Source organism: Dipodomys merriami, unplaced genomic scaffold, assembly GCF_024711535.1.
Source record: "Dipodomys merriami isolate MVZ:Mamm:240054 unplaced genomic scaffold, mDipMer1.0.p SCAF_518, whole genome shotgun sequence".
In the NCBI taxonomy this organism is placed as follows: domain Eukaryota; kingdom Metazoa; phylum Chordata; class Mammalia; order Rodentia; family Heteromyidae; genus Dipodomys; species Dipodomys merriami.
Genome location: NW_027206089.1, coordinates 175,141 through 202,638, shown reverse-complemented (window position 1 = coordinate 202,638; position 27,498 = coordinate 175,141). Strand labels below are relative to the sequence as shown.

Genomic DNA, 27,498 nt, shown 5'->3' with positions numbered 1-27,498 from the left:
ATTGTAGAGAAGAGTCTCACAGACTCCTGTGAGCTGGCTTTGAACCAGGATCCTCAAATCTCAGTCTCCTGGGTAGCTAGGATTACATGCGAGAACCATCAGCACCCAGTTCAATGACCTTTTCTAAATATAAGCAAAGTACTGAACATGAAAATCAGATTAATTAGGATCATAAACATCTGCCCTCCTGCTTTTTCTCTAATAATTTCTTACTAAAGAATAAACGGTGCCAGGCGCCCGTGGCTCACGCCTGGAATCCTAGTTACTCAGGAGGCTGAGATCTGAGAATTGTGGTTCAAAGCCAGGCTGGGCAGGAAAGTCTGTGGGACTTTAATCTCCAATTAACCACCAGAAACTGGAAATGGTGCTGTGGCTCAAGTGGTAGAGTGCTCACTTTGAGCCAAAGAGTTCAGGGACAGTGCCCAGGCATAGAGTTCAAGCCCCACAACCAACCAATGAAAGAAAAAGAAAGAAGGAAAGAAGGAAAGAAAGAAAGAAAGAAAGAAAGAAAGAAAGAAAGAAAGAGAAAGAGAGAGAGAAAGAAAGAAAGAGAAAGAGAGAAAGAAAGAAAGAGAGAGAAAGAGAGAAAGAAAAAGAGAAAGAAAGAAAGAGAGAGAGAGAGAGAGAAAGAGAAAGAGAGAGAAAGAAAAAGAAAAAGGAAGAAAGAAAGAAAGGAAGGACAGACAGGAAGGAAGGAAGGAAGAGAGAAAGGAAGGAAGGAGAAAGAGAAAGGAAGGAAGGAAGGAAGGAAGGAAGGAAGAGAGAGGAGAGAGAAAGAAAGAAAGAAAGAAAGAAAGAAAGAAAGAAAGAGAAAAAGAAAGAAAGAAAGAAAGAAAGAAAGAAAGAAAGAAAGAAAGAAAGAAAGAAAGAAAGAAAGAAAGAGAGAGTGTGAAAGGGGTAGAGTATGTAGTTATTTGGGAGAGCATGTACTTTGCACACACTAATCTCTGGATCCAATCTCTTCCAGTACATCAATCATAAAAATAAAAGGAAGCCAGAAATACTCACCCATTCTGTAGCATTTACCAGTGCACTACTAGTGGGCTGCAGGAGGCAGGTACTCCTATAGGGAGCTCCATTAAATCTGAAAGAGAATAAGAAGTTCAAAAGAATGGGGGGCTGGGAAGGTGGCTCAGTGGTAGAGCGCTTGCCTTGCATGCTCGAGGCCCTGGGTTCGATTCCTCAGCCCCACATAAGCAAAAAGAAAAAAGCCGGAAGTGGCGCTGTGGCTCAAGTGGTAGAGTGCTAGCCTTGAGCTGAAGAGCTGAAGGACAGCACCCAGGCCCAGAGTTCAGGCCCCACGACCGGACCAAAAAAAAAAAAAAAAAAAAAAAAAAAAAAAAAAAAAAAAAAAGAATGGGTTCTTCACAAACAGAAGTGCTATTGCCACAAACACCTTCCCTCAGCTCATGCCAAACATAGCCCCTTCAGGCCCACTGCGGGCTCATCTCCAAGAGGAGCAAGCCTCTTAAGTTTTAGACTCTCTCACAAACTCTTAATATTTTCAAGAGGGAAGAGATGCCTCCAAGAATATTACAGGGAGAAAAAAAGGATGCAAAGTTATATATAAATTCTTATTAAAGAAAGCATAATCCATTTCCTACCAGGTAAAGCAGGGAAACTTCATGTCAAAAAGAAGATGAAGTATGTTACCCCAAGTCCCTAAAAGGCACTTCAAATTCCAGTTCCTCCTTTGTTAGAGCCTCTACTTTTTCAATGAAATTTTTAAAGGCTGTTTTCAGTTTGTGCCTCATTTCTCTTTCCATCTGTAGACGAAAAAATAGTATTTACAGTTACCATATTACTTTTAATAGTACTTCTATCAAAAGTTCTAAGTGCTAAAGTCATTTCTTGTAAGTATAATACTCATGTGTGTATATCCTATATTATGCCATTAACCGTCAGGTCAATCCATACACCTAAGTTTAATTCATAAGTCATGTTGCAATTTTGTTAGTACCTCAGCAGATATCTGCACAAATAGATTCAAGACTATAAAAAAGTACTTTCTGTCTCTGTGTGGTGTTACACCTTTGTAACCCCAGCTAGTTGCAAGAGGAGGGTATGGGGATCTTAAATTCCAGGCCAGTCTGGGAAAAACAAGTGGCTCCCAACTCTATCTTCAAATTGATTGCGTTATTACTGTTAGAAAGCACCCTGACTTTTTTTGCATGCACAGGTAGATAGATGTTGGAGAAACAGCCCCAAAAGCTGGTGTCAGCAGGCTGGCAATTCATGTTCTTTCTTTTTGAACAGATGCAAAATCTGATTTGATTTTGTAACCAGAAACCTACAAAGATGTGGGGAGCAGTATCTTAATCAATAGTGATTAATGTATACCAGTTCTCTAGAAAAATTTGAAATTTTGGTTCCTCTTAACAGATCCGCTCCTCGAGACAGAATTACTTTGGTGCTTTTCCTGGAGACTGACAAGGCTTAAGTAATCCTAAGAAAGTTTGGGAGCAGATCCAGGTCACAAATAAATCCCTTTGAGGTGAAAAGGAAGGTAATGTGGAAAGCTCAAAACATGACCAATTAAATGAAATGCTTGTTTCTGGAATATATTCGAAAAAAAAAAAAAACAATAAAAAGGAGCATTTGTCACATATCTTTAAAACAATAAAAAATAAAAACAAGCAGCTCAAATGGTAGAGTGCTTGCTTAGTGTGAGATTCTTGTTCAATCTCCAGTTCTGCAAAAAAACACCAACCAACCATTCAATTCCTGAGCTTAGATTTTGACCTAATTCTACTTATTACCCTGAAAATAGAATACTGCATATCTCAGACCTGCTCAGCATAGAGATCATCTCGGTCATGCATATGTTGATGTTTCCCCAAATCAGTGGTGATCTCTCCAACTTCTGTGTAGAACTGCACATCTGTGTGCCGCTTCTTCCCAAACATGATGGCATTCTGATGGCATAAAGCAGATAAAAGCATGAATAAAGTCTGAAGACATAGGCCCCCTAATATTTAAAGAAGTAAGATACAATATACAAAACATGAATTTAAAACTCAACCATCTAGCTGGGCACTGGTGGTTCACTGTAATCCTAGCTATTAAGGAGGCTAAGATCTGAGGATCACAGTTTGCAGCCAACTCAGGCAGAAAAGTCCATGATACTCTTATCTCCAATAAACTAGTTAGAAAAAGTCAGAAATGGTGCTGTGTCTCAAGTGGTAGAGTGCTAGCAATGAGCACAAAGAAGCTCAAGGACAGTGCCCAACCCTGAGTTCATGCCCCAGTACTGGCAAAACAACAACAAAAAACCCCAACCATTTTTGGTGTTATAAATAATACTTGATAATGTGAAAGAATATACATTTAAAAAAGTATTCCTATTCATTAGAACACTTTACAGAATATGTTGGTAGTTTTAGCTGAAGCAAAACAGATCAGACTTTATATTCTTTGGTCATTATCACACAAAAGAGACATATATGCCTATCACTGTCAATTATTTTTTTTTGGGGGGGGGGAGGGGGGTTGTTGGTGGGGCTTGAACTCTGGGTCTGGGCGCTGTTCTGCAGCTCTTCAGGTCAAGGCTAGCACTCTACCATTTGAGCCAGAGCACCACTTCCATTTTCTGAGTGGTTTATTGGAGATAAGAGTCTCACAGAGTTTCTTGCCCAGGCTGGCTTTGAACCGTGATAATCAGATCTCAGCCTCCTGAGTAGCCAGGCTTACAGGCATGAGCCACCGGTGCCCGGCTCAGTCAATTTTTCAAACTTTCTTTTCCTTTGTGCCAACATGGGACTTGAACTCAGGGCCTGGATGCTGTCCTTAGCTTTTTCACTTAAAGCTAGTGCACTATCACTTGAGTCATAGCTCCATTTCTGGCTTTTTGGTAGTTCACTGGAGATAAGACTTTCCTAGACTTTTCTGCCCAAGCTGACTTCAAATCACAATCCTGATTTCAGGCTCCTGAGAAGCTAGGATTACAGAAGTAAGGCACCAGCACCTGGATATTCTAATGTCTTAATGATTTTTATATGATAGATGATGGTTTTCATAATTATTTTATATAAAACCAGAAAAAAATCAAGTTTTTTTTTTTGGGGGTCAGTTGTGGGGCTTGAACTCTAGGCCTGAGCACTGTCCCTTAGCTCTTCAGCTCAAGGCTAGCACTCTACCACTTGAGCCACAGCGCCACTTCTGGTTTTCTTGTGGTTAATTGGAGATAAGATTCTCACAGACTTTCCTTGGCCTGGGCTGGCTTTGAACCGTGATCCTCAGATCTCAGCCTCCTAAGTAGCTAGGATTTACAGGCATGAGCTACCAGCACCCAGCTTAAAATCAAGGTTTTGTTTTCCTCAAGAATTCATAATCATACACAGTTAAGTATAAAGTTCACCTTGAGGTGAAAGTGCAAAACAATAATCATTTCTCCATCACAGGGCTGGAACAAAGCATGCTTAATATTATTGTACAGAATATCCACTTTGTCTCCTCGAACAGATGTGAAGCGGAAACCTGGGGAGAAGAATGAAATAGCTAAGTACCAAGCAGCATCATTAGGTTAGGCCAAAGGCACAGTATTTTTTCTAATGAATTTGAACAGGGTCTGAACTGTATAGAGCTCACTTTCCTTCTAGCCATACAGCACTGTCAGTATATCATCTGATCCAACAAATGGGGCCCTGAACAGAGACATTCAGGGACTTTAGATATCATTTGTACATACCATTGACATGGGCCTCTAGTGAGCCTTGCATCCTCTTTTGGGCAATGTTTGGGCGAATGTACAGATCTTTTAGTTTAGGATTACTCCGGTTTAGATTGATCACTAGGGAATCTTGTTTCACAATACCCTAGACAGTAAGGAAGTTAATGTGAGTGTTCATATATCTTTATATGTACCCCCTCCCCAAACATGTGGCCTTTTGTACAAGGTATTTTGTCTGTGTTCAGGCTCACCTCCTTTTCTTTCTCTTCTGCTTCTCGGGTCTTATAACGTTTCTGTACTTCTTTTATAATTCGGAAAGCATTCTGAAGGTTCAAGGCTGGTACTGTCTGTTCCCCAGGAGCCTTCATATTTGAAGCACGGTATGTACTGTAGAAAAGGGAAGCATTTACAGAGCTTTATCAAGGTCAGGTGACCTGTACCCACTACCAGTTTATGACTGGCTTGATGTCTCTTACAAAAAACATACCACTAAATGTGAGAATGCTTGGAAAGCTGAACAAAACAATCTCCCCTTTCTTCTTCCTTAAATGGAGAATATTATAAATAGCTAATATGCTGTGGTAAAGAAAAATCACTTATTTTTCAAATCTTGTGTAATATTGTTGTATTATTCTATTCCACTCCATGAAGAAAAAAGAATCGAACATGGCACCCATTTTCTTATTTGAGGGTACTTTTGCAAAATAAATATAGGAAGTATACAATTTTTTCATGAGGATTCTACCTTAGGGTCCATCTACCAAAGAGTTACAAGTCAGAAGGTAATCCTAAACAAGTGCTACTCAGGAAGCTTTGTTATTTACTATACAGAGTGAAGCATAGAGAATGACATGTTTCCGAGATTACTAATCCAGCCAGCAAAGATTTGTGGACAGCTGTTTTCCAGGAACTCACATTTCCTTGACAAAGGTGGCTTCAGGGTTAGGAAAGATGTTGCCCTCATTCCTGCCCAGAGCACTGCCTGGGCAGTAGAAGTTGATTCGTAAATAAGTATAATCTCCTTCCACGGACATACTTATATTCTGTTCAAAGAAAGAGAAAGCCCACAAAAATAAGCAAGTCTTTTTTTTAGATAGGTTAGTATTCATAAAAGTTCTAGCCAGGAGCTGGCCCTTGCCTAAACTCCTAGCTACTCAGGAGGCTGAGACCTGAAGATTATGGTTTAAAGCCAGCCCGGGCAGGAAAACCCGTGAAACTCTTATCTCCAAAAACTAGAAGTGACACTGTGGCTCAAGTGGTAGAGTGCTAGCCTTGAGCTAAAGGACAGCACCTAGGCCCTGAGTTCAAGCCCCATAACCAAAAAATTAAAAAATTCTAAAAGGTTTAGTATTTTTAAGAGTTTAACCTGTAAATAAACATTTTTAGCCTATTTCTGAAATTTCACCAAATGCCTATTTGGCAAAAGAAGTGCTGAATTCCCCAAGTACCCTGTCCTATATGACTGCAGACTAATGCTTAAGTAAAATTCAAGAAAAGAGAGGCAAGTTGTTTCCAAAGTAGTTGAGCTTTCTACCAACTGAAAACTGGAAGGGAAAGAAAATGAGAGGAGGAGATACCATAAAAGAGCAAAAAAAATCAGTAAACTGAAAAGTATACATGAGGAGCAGAGTGGGAGAGATGATACAGATTATTTATAGTAAGTCCAACTACTATTTTATAGTTTGGATGAAACTTGATGAAATCAACATAGTACCTTGATTGTGGCAATGTGAAAAGGTGTTGCAATGCCAAACACTGGCATTATTACAGTCTCATATTTCTTATCAATATAGATCTTCATTTCCCGAATATGTGGCTCCTTAGGCATTAGAGATGGGTTTTTGTACGACACATTAGATTTGCGAGCTCTGGAGTGGGATTGAAAAAAAAGAGGGGCGTAAGGATCAGATGGATGGCGCAGAGTGAAAAGGGGTAACTCTGATCAAGAAGTACTGGACACTCTAATGGTATGTTAAATTGTAACCCCACTGAACAACCTTTTGAAGTTCAGAAAAGAATTAAAAAAAAAACAACAATCTCACAACTCAATGCTAACTCTTACTTTTGAATCTGCTGTTCTCCCTTCTGTTCGGTCAATCGCCTCTTTGCTTCTTCATTGAGTTGAGCTGCCAATTCTTTCTGATGTGCTCTTCTCTTCTCTTCTGCAGTCATTTCATTCTAGTGAACGAAGAACCCAAGTTATCAGAACATATAGATCATGACAGATAAGAGAAAAAGTAATCTGAAGCAGTAAACTGACTCGGGTTCTTTCTGTAAGCAGTGCTGCCCGAGAACCTCTTCCCAAAAGATCCTCTGCTTCATCTTTTTCTTCCTCCTCCTCTTCATCATCTTCATTCTGTGGGAAAAAGTCATGATCAAATTATTTAATTCTATTAGCCAATCTTGTAAAATGTCTTCACCATACTGAAATTGCTATCCGACTTAATTTTCTTCTTTTTACCTTTAGAAAAATCCCCACATTTTTTACTTTTTTCTTGACAGAAGTAAGAACTGTGGCTGGGCCATCCTAGGACAAAAAGGACATAGATGTCAAATTTAAACAAACCACTTTCCCTTACTGAGGTTTGAACTCAGGGCCTTGAGCTTACTAGCTTGGTATAATATAACTGATCTTCACCTGCAGCCATTTTTCATTGTTTATTTTTAGATAGGATTTCCCTTTGTCTAAGCCATGATCCACCAACTATAGGCACCTATTAATAGGCTTCCTACAAACACTGGGTTCATACTACTGCACCCAGAAATGTGTCTTGTACATTTTTTACCCAGGCTGGCCTGGCAAGTAGCTAGGATTCTAGGTTTGATCCACCAGCTTTTATCTTTAACATAGTACATATAGCTGGGTAATACTCTCAAATCTATTGGATTTGAAAATGAACAAATTTAGCTTTTATCTAATCTATCATTAAGAACTATAGGAGCCGGGCACTGGTGGCTCATGCCTGTAACCCTAGCTACTCAGGAGGCTGAGATCTGAGGATCTCGGTTCAAAGCCAGCCCGGGCAATAAAGTCCACGAAACTCTTATCTCCAGTAAATCACAAGAAAACTGGAAATGGCGTTGTAGCTCAAGAGGTTAGAGCACTAGCCTCGAGCTGAAGAGCTAAGGGACAGTGCTCAGGCCCAGAGTTCAAGCCCCATGACCAACAACAACAACAAAAAGAACTATAGGAAATCTAATCTATCATTAAGAACTAAAGGAAAGTAATTTTGTTAACCACTATACAACTAATACTTCTTCTCAATCAGGGACTCTAATTTGGAAAGCAGTATTTAGGCAGGTTGTGTTGATCTAAATAAAACCTGCCTACTTTCTAGCTCAGTTAAATCTGATGTTATTAAACTGGTAACAGATTAAATAGGCAAACTCTTATAGACAGATATAGTTGTTGCATAGGCCTGAAGAGAGGAGGAAATGTGAGTACTGCTACTGAGTTCAGGGTTTCTTTCTGAGGTATAGAAGGTGGTTAAATTATGAATGCCTAACTGTGAATATAGAAAATTACTAAATTGCTGGGTGCCAGTGGCTCATGCTTGTAATTCTAGCTACTTAGGAGGTTGAGATCTGATGATCGCAGTTGCAAGCCAGCCGGGGCAGGAAAGTCTGTGAGACCCTTACCTCCAATTAACCACCAGAAAACTGGAAATGGTGCTGTGACTCCAAGTTGTAGAGCACTAGCTTTGAGCAAAAAAGCTCAGTGACAGTGCCTAGGCTCTGAGTTTAAGCCCCACAACCTCCAAAAATAAAATAACTAAATTGTATGTTAAAACTGTCCACCATGGATGAATTGTATGGTATATGAAATCCAGCTCAATAAGTCTGTCATTAAAACATTAGTTTCTTTATTAGAATTCCTGATATCACTATCAAGGTTTTAACAGCTTGATTTAATTCATTGTTTTATGCCTTGGCTACAATCTCTAGATGCATTTTATCAGTCTATCTTATGGACCTCTCCCCTAAACAAAGACAGAAATACCCCAGAATCCAAAATGTAGTTAAAAGTCAATTTATGAAAATAGAACACACCTCATCCACAAGTACTGTGTCACCAATGAACAGGGCATAGGTTTTCTCTTCTGGCTTTTTCCCTTCCTTGTTAGTCAGGTCTGAGAATCCTAAATTGATGCTGAAAACCATTCCTAAAACAGCAAAACAGGAATTAGTCTGATGGAAAAGAATCCAAATTCAAATAGAAGAAGAAAGCCAAAGGAAATCACTGGTAAACCTTTATTTTTAGCATGTATGTTAAACTTACCTTTCTTTAGTTTGTACTGATTTTTACTATTGATTACCAGAGAACCTTCACGGAATTCAATTCCCATTCCAAATCTGAACAGAAAAAAGAAATGTCAGCAATAGGCTACAAGATCTCTAACATGAGTCAAATGTAATAACATTTATTTCAATTTTCAAGATAAAAACAGGCAAACATGTTGAAGTGAAGTCAATGAAGCAGAGGTTCCAAAGATTAAAGATCTACCTAGCCTTTAAATACGTTGTATAATCCCAGGCTGAAAAATAATTTTTTAATATAAAGTATCTCTGTACTATTTACCATAATGATTTCTTATATACACACTAGGAAAAAAATAGAAAAACTTTTTTTCCCAGCTCATTTATCTACACTTTTTTTTTTTGTGGCAGTCCTGGGGCTTCAACTCAGGGCCAAGAATTGTCCCAGAGCCTCTCTGTGCTCAAGTCTAGTGCTCTTAACAATTGAGCTACAGTGCCACTTCGGGCTTTTTCTGTTTATGTTGTATTGGAGAATTGAACCTAGGGTTTTATGCATGCTAGGCAAGCACTCTACCACTATGTCACATTCCCAGTCCAAACACTTAAATTTTCATTTACTATGAAATCAAGTAGAGTTTTCCTATATACATTTTATCACAATGCTAAGGGGCACATTACCAAGAGAGTAACAACTGAATTAAGACAGATAATTTTTAGAGGAATATGACTCATAAGATTTAGTATCATGAAAAAAGTCCAGAAAATAATTATATACCCCAACTGGTTTTCAGCTAGACTGTCTAAAGCTTTGTTTCTCCAAGTATTAACTGTTTTGTAACCTGTTAATTGGGAGTTCTATGTTCAATGGCCAAATACATTTGAAAAACATTAGAATAAATAAAATTCATTTTTAAATGAATAAAACAGCAGGCCATCTCATACTATTTAATTTGCAAACAGGAACTAATTGTGACCTTGGAATACTCATTTGGCTAGAACACACTACACTGGTCTAGCAAATCTGTATCTCACTCACGTGAGAGGGGGCATAAATATATAACATCTTCTCGGAGAATACCATATGCTTGGCATACATGTAAGTTGCTGGGCTCCAAACACTGGGAAAACCCAACAGTCTAAGAATACAGATATGACTATTGCCGACCATGAAAACAGAACAATTACAACACAAATCACAACATACCCTAAGTTTTTAGTAATCTTGTTAAGAAGCTCTGGCTTCTGCTTTTTAACCATATCCATGACAGCATTATATACATCACATATTTTCACACCTAATAAGAACACAGAAAGGGAACATTAAAGTATCTTTCAGAGGAAACCAACAAAAAGCACTGTTTAAGCAAAATTATTTTCACCGATAAAGTTCCGTGAAGCAGTTTCTTTTTTGTTATTGTTGTTGCCAGTGCTAGGGCTTGAACTCAGGGCTTGGGCACAGTCCCTGAGCTTCTCTTTGACTTAAGACCAGCATGCTGGGGCTCGGAAGGTGGCTCAGTGGTAGAGCGCTCGCCTTGCATGCATGAGGCCCTAGGTTCGACTCCTCAGCACCACATAAGCAAAAAGAAAAAAGCCGGAAGTGGCGCTATGTCTCAAGCGGTAGAGTGCTAGCCTTGAGCTGAGGCCCAGAGTTCAGGCCCCACGACCGGACCAAAAAAAAAAAAAAAAAAAAAAAAAGACCAGCATGCTACCACTTAAGCTACATCACCACTTCCAGCCTTTTCTGTTTATGTGGTGCTGAGGAATTGAACCCAGGGCTTCATGCATGCTAAGCACTCTACCACTAGGCGACATTCCTAGCCTCGAAGCAGTGTTTCTTAAAGTATGGACTGAGAAATGCAGTGTCAGAGCTGGGCTCTGGTGGCTCATGCCTGTAATCCTAGCTACTCAGAAGGCTGAGATCTGAAGATCAACGTTCAAAGCCAGCCCAGGCAGGAATGTCCGTGAGATTCTTATCTCCAATAAACCACCAGAAAACTGGAAGTGGTGCTATGGCTCAAGTGGTAGAGCACTAGCTTTGAGCTGAGGAGCTGAGGGACAGTGCCCAGACTGAGTTCAAGCCCCATGACTCACAAAAAAGAAAAAAAAAGAAATGCAGTGTCAGAGGCTGGGAAGGTGGCTCAGTGGTAGAGGGCTTGTCTCACATGCATGAAGCCCTGGGTTCAATTCCTCAGCACCACATAAACAAAAACTGGAAGTGGTGCTGTGGCTCAAGTGGTAGAGCTCTAGCCTTGAGCTTAAGAGCGTAGGGAGAGCACCCAGGCCCAGAATTCAAGCCCCAAGACCAACAACAACAACAAAAAAAGAAATGCAGTGTCAGGGATGGGGACCAGGAACTGTTATTTTTAAAAAACCTACCTTGTTTGTTTGTTTTTTAAAGTAAATCTTAATTCTTTTGTTTGAAACTCCGAATAAAGGCAGGAAGCGGTGCCATATGCCCATCATCACCAGTGATAAGGGGAAACAGAAGTAGGAAGGCCAAGGTCAGCCAGGGAACATAAAATGAAACTCTACCTTGAAAATAATTAATGTCGGTAGGGACTGGAGGTATGGCTCAAATGGAAGAGTACTTGCTTGAAGGAGGAGTAAGCAAGCCAAGTGCTATGATTATGATAATCATAGCTACTCAGGATCCTGTCAACCCAGGCAAATCTGAGACTCCTTAATAAACTAGCAAAAAGCTGGAACTGGAAGCATTGCTCAAGTGATGAGTCCAGCAATGGGCAAGAAAATTGAGCAAGAGCATGAGGCCTTGAGTTGAACCTCCAATACTGGCATGCATGCATGTAGACCCATACATACACACACTTTAATAAATGGAATACTTAAAACTATGGACAATGAAAAGAAATGCTAAGAAAATATATTTTTTATGGAATTGTAATCTCTTTGTACAACTACTTAATGGAAAAGAAGAAAAAGAATGGATTTCTTTTTGCTGTGTCATATCATCTTTTGGACCCTCTGCTGGAAAAGTACAATTAAACCTTAAACAATACCTTTTAAACCCCACCATTTTAGTATTTTAAGCATAGACAGATAGTGACATAACTGAACTTACTTTATGGATGGCCATGCTTTAACAGAGCTGTTTTTTAATGCTATTACTTTACAGTATTTTCTTTCTATAGTATTTTCTTTCTATAGAATAATGAAGAAGCTAATTTTTTGTGGGGGAGGGAGGGCCTAGGCCCTATGCCTGAGCTTTTGTGCTGAAGACTCGAGTGCTAACACTTGAGCCACAGCTCCACTTCTGTTTTTTTTGGTAGTTAATTTGGCTCACATCTGTAATCCTAGCTACTCAGGAGGCTGAGATCTTATCACAGTTTGAAGCTGACCTGGACAGGAAAGTCCATGACACTCTTATCTCCAATTAACTACCAGAAAAATGGAAGTGGTGTTGTGGTTCAAAGTGGGTAACAAGCCTTGAACAAAAAAGCTCATGGACATGCCTAAGGCTCTGAGTTCAAGGCCCAAGATTGACCAAAAAAAAAAAAAAAAAAAATTAGGTGTCACAACAGCAAAAGAATTTTTTTTTCTGGTTTTACTTTTTTTTTTTTAAACTTATTTCCTTTTTAAAATTAAGTGTAGTAGATGTCTTTGTAACTTTCTTCAGATCACAGCAAACCTGAAAAGGATGCTGCTACTTTCAATCCATTGGTTTATTATTGGTCTTTAAATATATACATATCCATATAATTTGAATTTTTGTAAACTCTAGCTATGCTGTCAACGATGGAAAACAGTTTTGAGTTGGCATGGTATAGAAATTAATAGGTACACTGGTCTAGAAGTGTTAAATATAGTCTTTTCCCCATTTGTACAGGCTAACTGTATTAAAGATGTAAGGTCATACCTATATGGGTTTGACTATGGAATTGAATATATTTCTGAATGAAAGGTTGGTAAGTATGTTAAAATTATTATACATTCTGAAAAAGACCCTGATGGTATGCTTTTTCATTCATTTCCAAATGTGAATTAGTTTTAAAAGAATTGTCTTAGTTTGGTATTGTGGAGGCTACAAAAGGATGATCTCAAATTTGAGGCCATCCTGGGATATTGAGAAAGACTAGGTTTCAAAAACCAACACGGGCTGGGAAGGTGGCTCAGTGGTAGAGTTTTTGCCTTGCATGCATGAGGCCCTGGTCCGATTCCTCAGCACAACATAAGCAGAAAAAACTGGAAGTGGAACTGTGGCTTGAGTGCTAACCTTGAACTGAAGATCTCAGGTACAGCACCCAGGCCGAGTTGAGGCCCCACAAGTGACAAAAACAATAAAAATAAATTAAAAAAAATCCAACACTCAGGGGCTGGGAAGGTGGCTCAGTGGTAGAGCACTTGCCTTGCATGCATGAGGCCCTGGGTTCGATTCCTCAGCACCACATAAGCAAAAAGAAATGAGCTGGAAGTGGCGCTGTGGCTCAAGTGGTAGAGTGCTAGCCTTGAGCTGAAGAGCTGAGGGACAGTGCCCAGGCCCAGAGTTCAGGCCCCACGACCGGACCAAAAAAAAAGAATATCTGGGAAACACAGGTAAAATTAGAAAATCATTTAAATGTGGTAAAAAAAGTTTGACTTAGCTAACCTGGGTTGGTAAAATCCAAGGCAAAAGAGTTGTCAAGTACTTCGCTTTGTTTACTTAATCACACATTCTAGTACTAGGGATTGAACTCAAAGCCTGGTACGTGTTGTACATGTTGGCAAGTGCTCTACTATTAAAGCCACATGCCTAGTCCTTTTGTTTGAATATTATTTTTGAGACTGGGTCTCATTAACTTTGCCAGGGCTGGCCTCAAACTCAATATCCTCCTGCCTGACTTCACTTTTCTTTTTTTGGATTGTTGGTTTCTGCAGTAGTTACTTACTAGTTTAAAAGTGCTAATTTATTCTAGTCTCTAACATTCTTGTATTTTTGGTATCCATTCAATGGAGGATTAACCACATATAGCCTGTTGATAAGAGATAGTAGTTCTCAGATCTTAGCAAAGGAGGTTACTAAAGTCAAGATGTTATGTGAAGATCTGGAAATAGAGACCTAACAAATGAGAAGTCTCTGTAAACATCAATGACAACTACTATCTGAAAGAAAAGTAGATTCAAGAGCTAAATGTTAGGGTTATTTATCTTTTGTAGAAGACTCTCCAGGGTATAAATGCGTATCAACATTAACGTTTTTCTGTTTTTGTTTTTAATTTTATTTTTTGTGACAGTCCTGACTTTAACTCAGGACCTGGTGCTATCCCTGAGCTTTTTATTTTTTAGCTCAATGTTAGTATACTACCACTTGAGCTATAGCTCTACTTCTGGATTTTTGTTAGTTAACTGGAGATAACCTGCCCAGGCTGGCTTAGAACTGAGATCCTCAGATCTCAGCCTCCTGACTAGATAAGTTTACAGGTATGAAATACTGGCTCCTGGTTAAAGACAGATCAATCTATCTGTCTGTCCGTCTACCTGCTTGATTTGCAAACCTTTTCTATGGTACCTTACCATGTCTTAATTCCTTTAACAGTTCTTCTTGAAGCTGGAGCAAAAAGTTGTAATTTTCTTGGACTTCCTGAGAAGGGTCAACCATCAATGTGCGAACAAGGTTAGAGCAATAAGATTTGAAGCGAATACCCATGGCACAAGTGATGGCCCCAAAATGCATATGGTTCTTGTCACTAGAGAACAAAAGAAAGCATTTTATTATCAAAACTAGCAAAGTATAACTGTCACACACCATTCATCAATGACTGCCACTTTCCTTGTGTTTGAATAAAGATTAAATCTTTTAGAATAAAAATTCAAGAAGTTGAGTATTGCATTTAAAATTGCTTAAGGATTATATTGAACTATACTCTTGGCCTAACAGTAGAGTTGTTAGGAGTCTTCTATAATCTGTGTATTATAATTAGTCTCTTCAGGAGGAACAGTATCCTTCATAGGGCATGTAACAGCTATGCTGCGAATTAAACCTAGGACCTTGTGCATGCTGGACAGGGCTTTCCTCCTCTTTGCTATATTTCTTAAATATCTAATGTCATGTTAATTTTTTCAACAACTATTTTTATTTTCCAGTATTTAATTTGGAAAAAAATTAAAATCAAATATAGAATAAACATTTACAGAAAATATAGAAGGCTGGGTGCTGGTGGCTCACGCCTGTAATCCTAGCTACTAGGAATGCAGTTCAAAGAACCCAGGAAGAAAAGTCCATGAGATTCTTATCTCCAATTAACCACCAGAAAACCAGAAGTGGCACTGTGATTCAAGTGGCAGAGTGTTAGCCTTGAGCAAAAGCAGCTCAGGGACAGTGCCCAGACCCTGAGTTCAAGCCCCATGACCAAAAAAAAAAAAAAAAAAAAAAGACAAACCAGAAAATACAGAAGACTACTTGCTATTCTGCCTCTTACTCTTGTTTTTATTTATATTTATTTATTTTTGCCAGTCCTGGGGCTTGAACTCGGGGCCTGGGCACTGTCCCTGAGCTTCTTTGGCTCAAGGCTAGCACCTACTACTTGAGCCACAGCATCACTTCTGGCTTTTTCTGTTTATGTGGTATTGAGGAATGGAACCCAGGGTTTCATGAATGCGAGGCAAGCACTTTACCACTAGACCACATTCCTAGACATAATTTTTATTTTTTTAATACTATTAAAAAGATGAGGGCTGGGAAGATGGCTCAGTGGTAGAGTGCTTGTCATGCATGCCTGAGGCCCTGGGTTCCATTCCTCAGCACCACATAAGCAAAAAGAAAAAAGCCAGAAGTGATGCTGTGGCTCAAGTGGTAGAGCACTAGCCTTGAGCTGAAGAGCTGAGGGACAGCGCTTCAGGCCCCATGACTGGACCTAAAAAAATAAAAATAAAAATAAAAAGATGATATACACAGAGGTTAAAGTTTTGTAAGTCAGGTAATGAGTACTGTTTCATTTTGGACGATGCTATCTTCGTTCTCTTCCAGTTTTTTCCTCCTGTCACCAACCACCAGTTGGATAGTTCATCTCACCATAATGCTGAGTGAGTACCACTCTTGTTAATTTTAAAGTCAAAGAAAAACTAGCTCAAAGTCAAAATGTTCTGGTTGCTATTGTTTGATGTTCTAATACTCACCTCACTACACTGAATTTGAGATTATAGTTGCCACCACTCTGAATAATGGGAGGGTAACACATTTCCACAGTAGAAGGGTCTGCCCCAGCCAGATATTTTTTCTCTTCAATGGCCTTTTCCACAGACTCAGCCAGTTTGCTATGCCGAACTTTCTATAAGAGTACACAGGGAAAAACAAACAAACAACCCCCCCCCACATTTGTTAGAGAGTGACAAGTAGAAGTATTAGGTGCTTATTATTTGAAGACAACATGCATTTTATGGTTTATAAACCATAAATATAAAGCAAATTGTAGAAGTGGAACTCAGATACTCCAAGGATTCTCAAGAAAAATAATAGGTAACTGCAATAAATTGCAGTGCATGTTTAGTTATTTTGGCCTTTACTACCAGCTTAAGTGTTAAAGTCTTAATTTCAAAGGAAGCTGAACACATTATAAAAAATGTGCAGAGAAGGGGTTTATTATTGCTTTACAAAAAAAGGACATCTTCCCTTTATACTCACCTCATCTGCATCAACTATCTCCATAACTCTTTCCTTGAAGAATTTGTTGAAGACCTCAGAGGTAATGCTGGCTGCCTTTTTCATCAGGTTGAGCTCCCCATCCTCCTTCACAGCGATGGTATAGGCCACAACTGCACTGATATCTACCTGCAGTCAAGGGACAGGACTTTCGAATATGCAAATACTACTGCCAAAGAGGCACATCTCTTCCATTTTTGAATATTATCAGAGATGCTATTCATTTATTTAGCATGTTTTATCATTAGTTTGCAGAAGTTCAAATAGTTCAAATTATGAATTTTCTCTAAGAGGCATTTAAGCTAATATGCCTCTTAAAATGTTTATTTCCGGGGCTGGGAAGGTGGCGCAGCATAGTGTTTGCCTCCCATGCATGAGGCCCTGGATTCCATTACTTAGCACCACATAAGCAGAAAAAGCCAGAAGTGGCCCTGTGGCTCAAGTGGTAGAGCACTAGCCTTGAGCTGAAGAGCTGAGGGACAGCACCGAGGCCCAGAGTTCAGGCCCCACAACTGACGAAAAAAAAAAAGTTTATTTCCATTTCTGAAGGGTTTTGTATGGGTTGAAGAAGAAAGATAGGCAGGCAGAGAAGAAAGCAGAAAATAGTTTTGGTCATGAAATTTTTCTCAGTGGTGTTTGGACCACCGTTTTGGGGGGAGAGGTAGTTTGTCATGAGGCTTAAACCTGGGGCCTGGGTGCTGTGTCTGAGCTCTTTTGCTCAAGCTAGCTTTCTACCACTTTGAGCCATAGCACCACTTCTAATTTTCTGGTGGTTAATTGGAGATAAGAGCCTCACAGACTTGCCTGCCTGGGCTGGCAAACTGTGATCCTCAGATATCAGTCTCCTGGGTAGCTATGACTACAGGCCAGAGCATGAATCACAACCCAGTACCCCCAGGTGTTATCTGTCCAGTCTGCCTTTAAACCACAATCCTTAGATCTCAGCCTCTTGACCAACTAGGATTTTAAGTGTGACCCACTGGTGCCCGGCTATGAACTACTTTTGAAGGCCCTGCTTTCAGACTGAAAATTGTGTAGCCAAAAGGAACAAAAACCTAAAATGTGAATATTCTGGTAAAACAAAAATTCTTTGTTAGGGAAACACACACAACTTTCTCTTCTTTACTCCTAGCCTGCTGCTTTCTAGTGGTATTCTTACTTTATCAAAGCCCTCTTTGCTCAGGCAATCATTCCAGCTCTTCATGAACTCTCCAGGGAACTTGTCTTTGCTGAACACTCCAATCTTCTTGCCATTCTTGCTTTCTTTAATGGCTTCAATCATTTTGTCAAAGTTGCTCTTATTGCTTTCATTCTATTAACGTCATGGAGAAGAAAGTTAGTTTTACAACTAGACATCTCTTTTCTATTTAGAAATACACAAAGATACTCATTACCTCACTCATGTAACTGTAACCCTCTGTATAGTATCTTTACAATAAAAAAATTAAAAAAAAAAAGAAATACACAAAGAACAGTCTAAACAATGAAAAGAATAAATTCACTAAACCCCATTTACCTTTTTTTTTTTTGTATTTTTTGGTACTAGTTCTATGGTTTGAACTTGGCCTGGGTACTACTGTCCTTGAGCTTTTGTGCTCAAGCCTAGCTATAGCACCATTTTCAGCTTTTTAGTAATTAACTAAAGATAAGAGTCTCATGGACTCAGACCCAGTCTGGCTCTGAACAGCAATCCTCAGCTCTCAGCCTCCTGAGTAGCTAGGATAACAAGTATATGCCAGTAATGCCTGGCTCCCCATCTACTTTTTTGTTAGGTTATAACAAATCATACTTATATATAACACATGCTTCAGATATTTTTATATAAATTAGCTGACAAGACTATTCTTTGTCTTTAGAAAAAAGCTAAGAGACTCACAAATGTGAACAAAATTCTAAGGGGAAAAAACTCCCTATTTTACAGATGGGCTGTATGTAAATTTAGTTTTCCAAAGCCCATTTGTTTTGCTGTAAAACTGAGTTATTGAACTCTTTTCTTCCTAACCAACAATGAATATGTGACAGAAGTTTGTAACTACAATAACAGAACTATCCCATTCCTTTGATATTTTAAACTATAAGGCATTACAGATAATTTTTCTTTACTTATTATTTTCTTTACTTTGATAGTACTGGGGTTTGAACTCAAGGTTTATTAAGCCACATTCCCAACCCCTTTGCTTCTAGTTATTTTTCAGACAGGCTATTGATAGTGTCTTTGCCTAAGGCAAACCTTACTAGTAGTTATCCTGTGATCACAGGTATGCCCTACCACACCTAACTTTGTAAAAAGTATCTCTGGTGGCACTGGTATTTGAACTGGTATTTATACTTGCTAGGCAGGCACTCTGCCACCTAAGTCATGCCCCAAAGCCCTTTGGTTTTGTTATTTTTCAAACAGGGTCTCTCTTTTTCCCTGGGCTGGCCTAGACTATGATTCTCCTTTTTATCTATCCTCTATAGCTGGAATAACAGACACACAGTATTTCACCCACCTTTGATTGAAACGGTCTTGTGTACTTTTTGTACTGAGTAGCCTGAAACTGATCCTCTTAATCTCTGCTTCCTGAATAACTAGGATTACAGATCTGAGCCACTGTGTTCAGCCCTAGTATCACTACTTTTTTTTTTGCTAGTACTGGGGCTTGAACTCAGGGCCTGGGCACTGTCCCTGAGCTTCTTTTGTTCAAGGCTAACACTCTATCACTTGAGCTCCAGAGCCACTTCTAGCTTTCTCTGTGTATGTGGTACTGAGGAATGGAACTCGGGGCTTCATGTATGCCAGGCAAGCACTCTACCAATAAGCCATATTCCCAGTTCATCACTTTTAAACACTCTCACATTTATGATGCATTGCTGACCTTTTCTCGTATGAGTAGTGTTATGGCAGGGGCTCCATTAGCATTTTCATTGCCCTTAGTGTTGGCAATCTGTTTCAAGAATTCAACTTTTTTCTTGCTTGCCATAAAGATGATTTTGTCATCACAGAAGACCATGATAGTATCAGTTAGTTCATAACCAAAGAGCCATGTCTATGGGAAAAGACAACAGTTAAGAAAAATGTGTAGGTAAAAAAAATAGCACTTATAGAAACATTTATAGACAAGTAAGGTACCTAGGGTTAACCTTAAAATCTGGGATGGGGCAGCTTCAATGTGAATATAAGATAGGTCAGGATTGACAGTTTACTCAAGTGTAATGAGTACATGGAAGTTCAGTATAATGTTTGCTTTATTTTTTTGCCTAGGGCTTGAACTAGTGTCCCTGAGCCTCTCTGTGTGTGCTCAAGGGTAGCACTCTACTACTTGAGCCACAGTGCTACTTCCAATCTTTTCTGAATAGTTCATTGGAGATAAGAGTCTCACAGACTTTCCTGCCCAGGCTTGCTCTGAACTGTGATCCTCAGATCTCAGACTCCTGAGTAGCTAGGGTTATAGGCATAAGTCACCAGCACCCAGCTATGGTCTGCTTTTTTTTTTGTTTTATCGGTCGTGGGGCTTGAACTCTGGGCCTGGGCGCTGTCCCTCAGCTCTTCAGCTCAAGGCGAGTGCTCTACACTTGAGCTACAGCGCCGCTTCTGGTTTTCTGGTGGTTTATTGGAGATAGGAGTCTCACGGTCTCTCCTGCCCGGGCTGGCTTTGAACCGCGATCCTCAGATCTCAGCCTCCTGAGTAGCTAGGATTACAGGCGTGAGCCACCAGCGCCCGGCTTTTTTTTTTTTTTTTTTTTTTTGTCAGTCATGGGGCTAGAACTTTGGGCCTAGGCGCTGTCCCTCAGCTCTTCAGCTCAAGGCTAGCACTCTACCACTTGAGCCATAGTGCCACTTATGGTTTTCTGGTAGTTAATTGGAGACAAGAGTCTCACTAACATTCCTGCAGACATTCCTGCCCTGGCTTGGCTTTGAACAATACTCAGATCTCAGCCTCCTTACTACCTAGTATTACAGGCGTAAGCCACGGGTGCCTAGCTCTGTCTGCTTTTTTTTTTTCGGGGGGGGGGGGGGAGGGGAGAAGAGGGGAGGTCTGGTCGTGGAGCCTGAACTCTGGGCCTGGGCACTGTCCCTCAGCTCTTACCTCAAGGCTAGCGCTCTACCATTTGAGCCACAGCACCACTTCTGGCTTTTTGTTTTTGCTTATGTGGTGCTGAGGAATCAAACCCAGGGCCTTATGCATGCCAGGGAAGCGCTTTACCACTGACCCACTTTCCCATCCCCAATCTGTCTGCTTTTTGATGTCTGAAATATTCCATGATAAAAACTGTCAAATCATTTGGACAGTTTGTTTCTATTTTTACTTTTTTTCTGATGCTGGGGATCAAACCTAGGGCCCTTGCAAAGTAAAGCACACACCAGTTATTAGACAACTTTTTACAGCACCTCAATCACTGTTTAATTTCAACATGTACAAAAATGGCCTGAAGAACTATGCCTTCTACCTCCTTAAAGCATGCTGATTGCTTAGTATAATAATTCAGTTTTCTCTTCTCCTTCAAAAAGGTTTGACATTTTTTGCTGGGTATATAGCCTAACAAGGCTTTATTTACCATCTTTTCTTGTATCTATGTGTGGCCATACAATTCAGTTTTGGTGGGCAAGCAGAAACATTATATAGGACTTGAAGTAAGTCTTCTTTAAAAAAGGTTCTTAATTGTAACTCCTCTGTACATCACCTTTATAATAACAATAAAACAATTTTTTTTAAGTTAGGATGCCCATTTTCTTCCTTTTTATCAATAGTTTGTTTCACTTATACACACAATGAACATGGATCCTTGGAAAAGCCAGGTCCCAGAAGACCATATAAAAAAGAAGTATTTTACTTAACCCACTATTACTTAGGTTTCTTATGTTATATCAGTTAAATATTCTTTTTTCTTTATGTTCTAAATCAGTACTAAGTCCAATAGAACTTTATTGAGTGATAAAAATAACTTGTGTCTGTCTGTTCAATGTGGTAGTATTTTTGAGGTACCTGAAACATAGCTGCTAGGATTATTTTAATTAATTATTTTATTTTTGTGGTGCTTGAGGTCAAATCTAGGGCCTCCAAATGTTAAAGACATCTATCAATTAGGTATACATTCAGACCCAGGAATTATTTTTTTTGTTTTTATTTTTGGAGCTGGTTCTGGGATTTGAACTCAGGGCCTAGTCGCTGTGTCTAAGCTTCTTTTTGTTCAAGGCTATCATTCTATTACTTGAGCCACAGCTCCATGTTTGTTTTGGGGGGAGGAAGAGTCTCATGGACTTTCCTTGCCAGGCTGACTTCAAACCACAATCCTCAGATCTCAGCCTCCTGATTATAGGCATGAGCCACTGGTACCTGGCCCGTAATTAAAATTTTAATGTGTCTACAATACTAAACAGTGCCAGAGATGATTCAATGATATTAAAAGATGAAAACTGCAAACCTCTCCTCACCTGTAAGGCAGTGGACTTGGCATAGACAATTTCTTCATCAACACCCACCGATACAACAATGGCATCAACATTGGCATATTCATCTTCTCCTTTCTGAAAAAGATCAGGTAGTCATTTTTCTTTTCACACTAGCAAAACAGAAATGAAGACTTCAGTTATTTACCACGATATGTCTCTTGTTTGTTTTTTTCCTTTTTGGTTGGTTGTAGAGCCTGACCTCTGGGCCTGGGCACTGTCGCTCAGCTCTTCAGCTCAAGGCTAGCGCTCTACCACTTGAGCCACAGTGCCACTTACAGCTCATTTCTTTTTGCTTATGTGGTGCTGAGGAATTGAACCCAGGGCCTCATGCATGCAAGGCAAGCACTCTACCACTGAGCCACCTTCCCAGCCCCCTATTAACTACTTTTTAACAATCTGATAAAGTCTCATGTAATAAAATTCAACCATTTAAAGATAGAAAAAATGTTTAGAATATTCAATTATGAAACCATCACCATGATCTAATTTTACAACTTTTTCATCTTCCCAAAAGAAACCTTGTACCCATTTATCCATCATTCTTCACCTCTTTCTGTCTCTTCTCTAGCTTTCAGCAACCATTAAACCATTAAACTATTAATCTAACTTGGTTTAGTCTCTATGGGTTTGCTTATTTTCTACATTTCATGTGCTATGTAGCCTTTGTGCCTGGCTTCTTTCACTTAACATGTCTTCAAAGTTTACCTAGTCATTAGGATTTATTTACATATACATTTGGAAGTTTCCTGGAATATAAATCCCTCCACTGATTTCTACTGAGATACACTTTTTCCTTAGGTTACTTTTTTTTAAAGTTACACTTTAGGTTTATTAAGAGTAAACTTGTTATAAACTTTGATATAAAGCAACTGCAGTTAAAAATCTTAGTATGAATCAAAGCAGTGGTATCAAACTACACCACCACATTCAGAATAAACCGAAAACTTGCTGGGTGCTGGTGACTCACGCCTGTAATCCTAGCTACTCGGGAGGCTGAGATCTGAGGATCACGGTTCAAAGCCAGCCTGGGCAGGAAAGTCCGTGAGACTCTTATCTCTAATAAACCACTAGAAAACCACAAGTGGCGTTGTAGCTCAAGTGGCAGAGCGCTAGCCTTGAGCTGAAGAGCACAGGGATAGCACCCAGAGTTCAAGCCCCATGACTGGAAAACAAAACAAAACAAAACCAAACCTCTTTCACTTTCAATGTCTTTTGTGCAATAGAAAGTCTTGTTTATTTTCTATATAAATAAATGAGAAATGAAGGCTGGGAAGGTGGCTCAGTGGTAGAATGCTTGCTTTGCATGCATGAGGCCCTGGGTTCAAGTCCTTAGCACCACATAAGCAGAAAAAGCTGGAAGTGGCGCTGTGGCTTAAATGGTAGAGCACTAGCCTTGAGCTGAAGAGCTGAGGGACAGTGCCCAGGCCCAGAGTTCAGGCCCCATGACCAACAAAAAGAAAAAAAAAGAAATGAGAAATGAGAAGTATGAAGTACTTGTGTTATTTAAAAGACAAGCATTTGTAGATAAGTGTGTTCACTAACAGTGAAGTAGTGCACATTGTATTTTTTGTGCAGGCTTTTTTTGTGACATTCTTACCCATCCCTTTCCTATCTATACCTTCTCATACTCTTTTTAATTTTGTAGGACATACACTGAATTTTATTTTATTATTTTGAAAATACCATACAGAGAGGTTACAATTACATGGGCAAGGTACACTGAATTCTTGACTGCATTCTTCCTCCTCCTCTTCATTGTCTTCCCTTTGATCTACCCCACCCCTTTTCAAGTACCACTTCCTGGTGTTTACTTTGTGAACAGAATTATACTATTTGAGGTCTCCCCAGAACCCACCATATTAATATGTTTGTATACACTTTGTAGCACCTACCTAATATATTTTCTTATAAGTTAAACATAACTTTCCCCTTTAGGGGAAAGCATCACGCATCCTTTGTCTCCCTGGGCCTGACTCAGTTCACTTAACACAATTTCTCCAGGTCTTTCCATTTCTTTACAAATGGTACAATGTCATTCTTTCTAGTGGATGAGTAAAATTCTTCCATTGTGTGTATATATGCCACAGTTTCTTGATCTATCCATCCACTGAAGAGCATCTGGGCTGATTCTATACCTTGGCTATGGTGAATAGTGCTGCAACGAACATGGGTTGTGCTGGTGGCACTACTCTATCCTGATTCAAAACAAAAATACCAAGGTCTTGCTCTGTAGCCCAAACCAGATTCAAACTCAAGGTTCTATTGCCTCACCCTCCCAAGTGCCACCATGCCTGTAATTCTAGCACTCTGGAAGACGAAGAGGGAGGATTTTTATTCCATAGTCAGCCAGGGCTACACAAATGAGACTCTATCTTAACAACAACAGCACAAAACAAAACAATGAATGGGTTGATTGTTTGAAGACATGGCTCAAATGGTAGACTATCACCAGTGAATAAGTAAGTCAAGAGCAAGGAGGCCCCTGAGTTTAAACCTCTGAACTAGAATACAAGAAAGAAAGAAAGAAAGAAAGAAAGAAAGAAAGAAAGAAAGAAAGAAAGAAAGAAAGAAAGAAAGAAAGAAAGAAAGAAAGAAAGAAAGAAAGAAGAGAGAGAGAGAGAGAGAAGGAAGGAAGGAAGGAAGGAATGAGAGAGAAAGAAAGAAAGAAAGAATGAAAGAGAGAGAGAAAAAAAGTTGGACATCAGTGCTCACATCTGTAATCCTATCTACTCTGGAGGCTGAGACTTGAAGGCTCATGGTTCAAGGCAGGCTCTGGCAGAAAAGTATATCAAACTCCACCTGTAATTATCTGATAAAATGCCAAACTAGATGTGTAGCTCAAGTGTTGAAGTGCCATCTCTGAGCAAGAAAGCTGAATGTACATATGAAGCCCAAAATTCAAGCACTGGTATAAGCAATAAAAAAGACACATACATACAGTCATACTAATTGAAAAACTTTAGTAAATTCACAGAATATTTAGTTCTCTAAAAAGGTTATTAAATTATCTCCCATTTCCCAACTATGTATGTGTATTAGGCCCATTTTTACCTTTATACTTGATTCTACTTATATAAAAGCTCTTTAAGGATGAATATGGTAGAAATATAGTTTGTAATTTTGAAAATAGAACAATAAAAATTTGAAATTGTTTGAGGACAGTGATAGTTCAAGACTAGAATACATTGTAAGGTGTGTGGAAATTACAATTAAGTAGTGTAAGCTTATTTTATAAAAAGGCTCTTTAGGATCTTGAGTTATTTAAGATTGTAAAATGGTTCTTATAACAAAAGTATGAAGGATTAGGGTATAATGTTCAGTGGTAGAATGTGCTCTTAGCAGGCATGATGTCCTGGCTTCAATGTCTAGACCTTCTCCCCCCCCCATACCCCCAAATTTAGAACTACTATGATAAAATTCCCAGGACACTTTAACCCTAACTTTAGCACCAAGTAGTTTCCTGACCCTAATTTTCATACTCAAAACTCCAATCAAGGTGTGACACACATTCAAATTTCTTTTAGCAACTACAAGTTAATAGGTATCAAGGTGTTGATCTGAATTCTGTATCTAACAGAATGCTTACTGAGTAAGGGCTCATTCAGAAGCCAGACTACCTAAGGTTTTGAACTTTGACTCTACCTCTTAACCCTTTTGCACTCTAATTTCTTTAATCTCCATGTCTGTGTTGTTTCAAGAATGACCTTTGACTAAAAAATTTACTTGTACCTCATACCACTATTTCTGATAAACAATTGGCTATTCATAATCAGTACAGAATACATACAATGTAACAGGTTTCCAAAAAGTGTGCAATCCAAAAGGCAGTAATTCTGGGTGGTATGGCTTTAATAACAGAGAAAAAAATGTACATTTTTAAATTTTCTTTTAATCTACTTGACTATATTAAGAATGTATCTGCTTGGTGTTTGTCCTTAACATATGCTGTGTTGTGATACAGAGGTGTACTTTCATTATCTTTATTTTTTAGCAACTACTTTTCATTTTTGACATTTTCCATTTATAGTGATGGTTGGGAATGTGGCTTAGTGGTAGAATGCTTGCTTAGTATTCATGATGCCCTGGGTTCAATTCCTCAGTACCACATACATAGAAAAAGTTGGAAGTGGCACTGTGGCTCAAGCAAAAGAAGCTAAGGGACAGTATTCAGGCCCTGAGTTCAAACCGCAGGACTGACCAAAAAATAAAAAAAATAAAAAAAATAAGAGAGAGAGAGAATGGAGAGTAGTAAAGAGTTAGGGTAACACTCTTAATTGACCACCATCAACCCTCACTGGGATATTGAGAAATACAAATGTCTTGTAGTGTCTCACTGGGCTAGAACTCAGGGCCACTAAGTATCAGGGAAGGGAAATAAGCCTATATATGTAGACATATATGTGAACAAGATTAGGGCTAAAAAGAAGTGTAGTTAGCAAAGTCAAGATATCTATTTCGCGGACTGGGAAGGTGGCTCAGTGCTAGAGTGCTTGCCTCGAATGCATGAGGCCCTGGGTTCGATTCCTCAGCACCACATAAGCAGAAAAAGCCAGAAGTGGCACTGTGGTTCAAGTGGTAGAGCGCTAACCTTGAGCTGAAGAGCTGAGGGGCAGCACCCAGGCCCAGAGTTCAAGCCCCACAACCAACAACAACAACAAAAAAAGAGATCTATTTCGAATTCTCAGAAGCTCTAAGACAAACTCTAAATCTCTTTGCAAAAGACTTTAATCTTCCTTAAAAATCTGTGAAGAAGTCGGGTGCTGGTAGATCATGCCTGTAAACCTAGCTACTCAGGAGGCTGAGATTGGAAGATCATGGTCCAAAGCCAGCCCGGCCAGGAAAGTCCATGAGACTCTTATCTCCAATTAACCACTAGAAAGTTTGGTGGAGCTGTGGTAGGTAGAATGCTAGCCTTGAACACAAATGAGCTCCATTTTGGACACACACAAAAAAAGGCTCAGAAATGCTCCAGATTCAGATGCTAGGTCCAGCACAATGTACTAAATACCAGGAGTTAGACAAAAGTTTCCATTCTGAACAAGTGATAAAATGAGACAAAGATAAGAAATAGAGGACTTTTCCATTTAGATGCTGATAATGGAGTCCTCCATGAAGTAAGTCTAGCCCATATAACCTAAAGTAACATCTTCCAGTTGTGAAGCCCTATTCATACAGTACTTTCAATCAGTCTTTTTCTCCACCCCGCCTCTTTCTTTCTTTCTGTCGTGGGGCTTGAACTCAGGGCCTGTGCACTGTCCCTCAACTCTTCAGCTCAAGGCTAGTGCTCTACCACTTGAGCCACAGCGCTACTTCCAGTTGTCTAGTGGTTTATTGGAGATAAGAATCTCAAGGACTTTCTTGTCCCAGCTGGCTTTGAACAACGATCCTCAGATCTCAGCCTCCGGAGTAGTTAGGATTACAGGCGTGAGCCATCAGTACCCAGCTCGATCAGCTTCTTATTGCCATATATATATTTTTAAATGCTGGCACTGAGGTTTGCTGCCC

General features: G+C 39.4%; 1 protein-coding gene across 1 annotated transcript in view; it reads right to left on the bottom strand.

Moving 5' to 3' along the window:
• Window positions 1-27,498, bottom strand: part of Supt16h (SPT16 homolog, facilitates chromatin remodeling subunit) — a 50,203-nt gene that overhangs the window by 13,212 nt on the left and 9,493 nt on the right. Inside the window, exons 2-21 of the mRNA XM_069998369.1 lie at window positions 21,976-22,068; window positions 19,418-19,588; window positions 17,719-17,871; window positions 16,542-16,688; window positions 16,037-16,188; window positions 14,435-14,607; window positions 10,131-10,221; window positions 8,949-9,022; window positions 8,720-8,832; window positions 7,131-7,196; window positions 6,930-7,025; window positions 6,732-6,847; window positions 6,384-6,537; window positions 5,585-5,712; window positions 4,921-5,056; window positions 4,688-4,814; window positions 4,358-4,476; window positions 2,790-2,915; window positions 1,654-1,766; window positions 1,009-1,084 (exon numbers count right to left, since the gene is read on the bottom strand). Coding sequence (XP_069854470.1) covers window positions 1,009-1,084; window positions 1,654-1,766; window positions 2,790-2,915; window positions 4,358-4,476; window positions 4,688-4,814; window positions 4,921-5,056; window positions 5,585-5,712; window positions 6,384-6,537; window positions 6,732-6,847; window positions 6,930-7,025; window positions 7,131-7,196; window positions 8,720-8,832; window positions 8,949-9,022; window positions 10,131-10,221; window positions 14,435-14,607; window positions 16,037-16,188; window positions 16,542-16,688; window positions 17,719-17,871; window positions 19,418-19,588; window positions 21,976-22,068 — 2,424 coding nt within the window. The remainder of the gene's footprint in view (window positions 1-1,008; window positions 1,085-1,653; window positions 1,767-2,789; window positions 2,916-4,357; window positions 4,477-4,687; window positions 4,815-4,920; window positions 5,057-5,584; window positions 5,713-6,383; window positions 6,538-6,731; window positions 6,848-6,929; window positions 7,026-7,130; window positions 7,197-8,719; window positions 8,833-8,948; window positions 9,023-10,130; window positions 10,222-14,434; window positions 14,608-16,036; window positions 16,189-16,541; window positions 16,689-17,718; window positions 17,872-19,417; window positions 19,589-21,975; window positions 22,069-27,498) is intronic.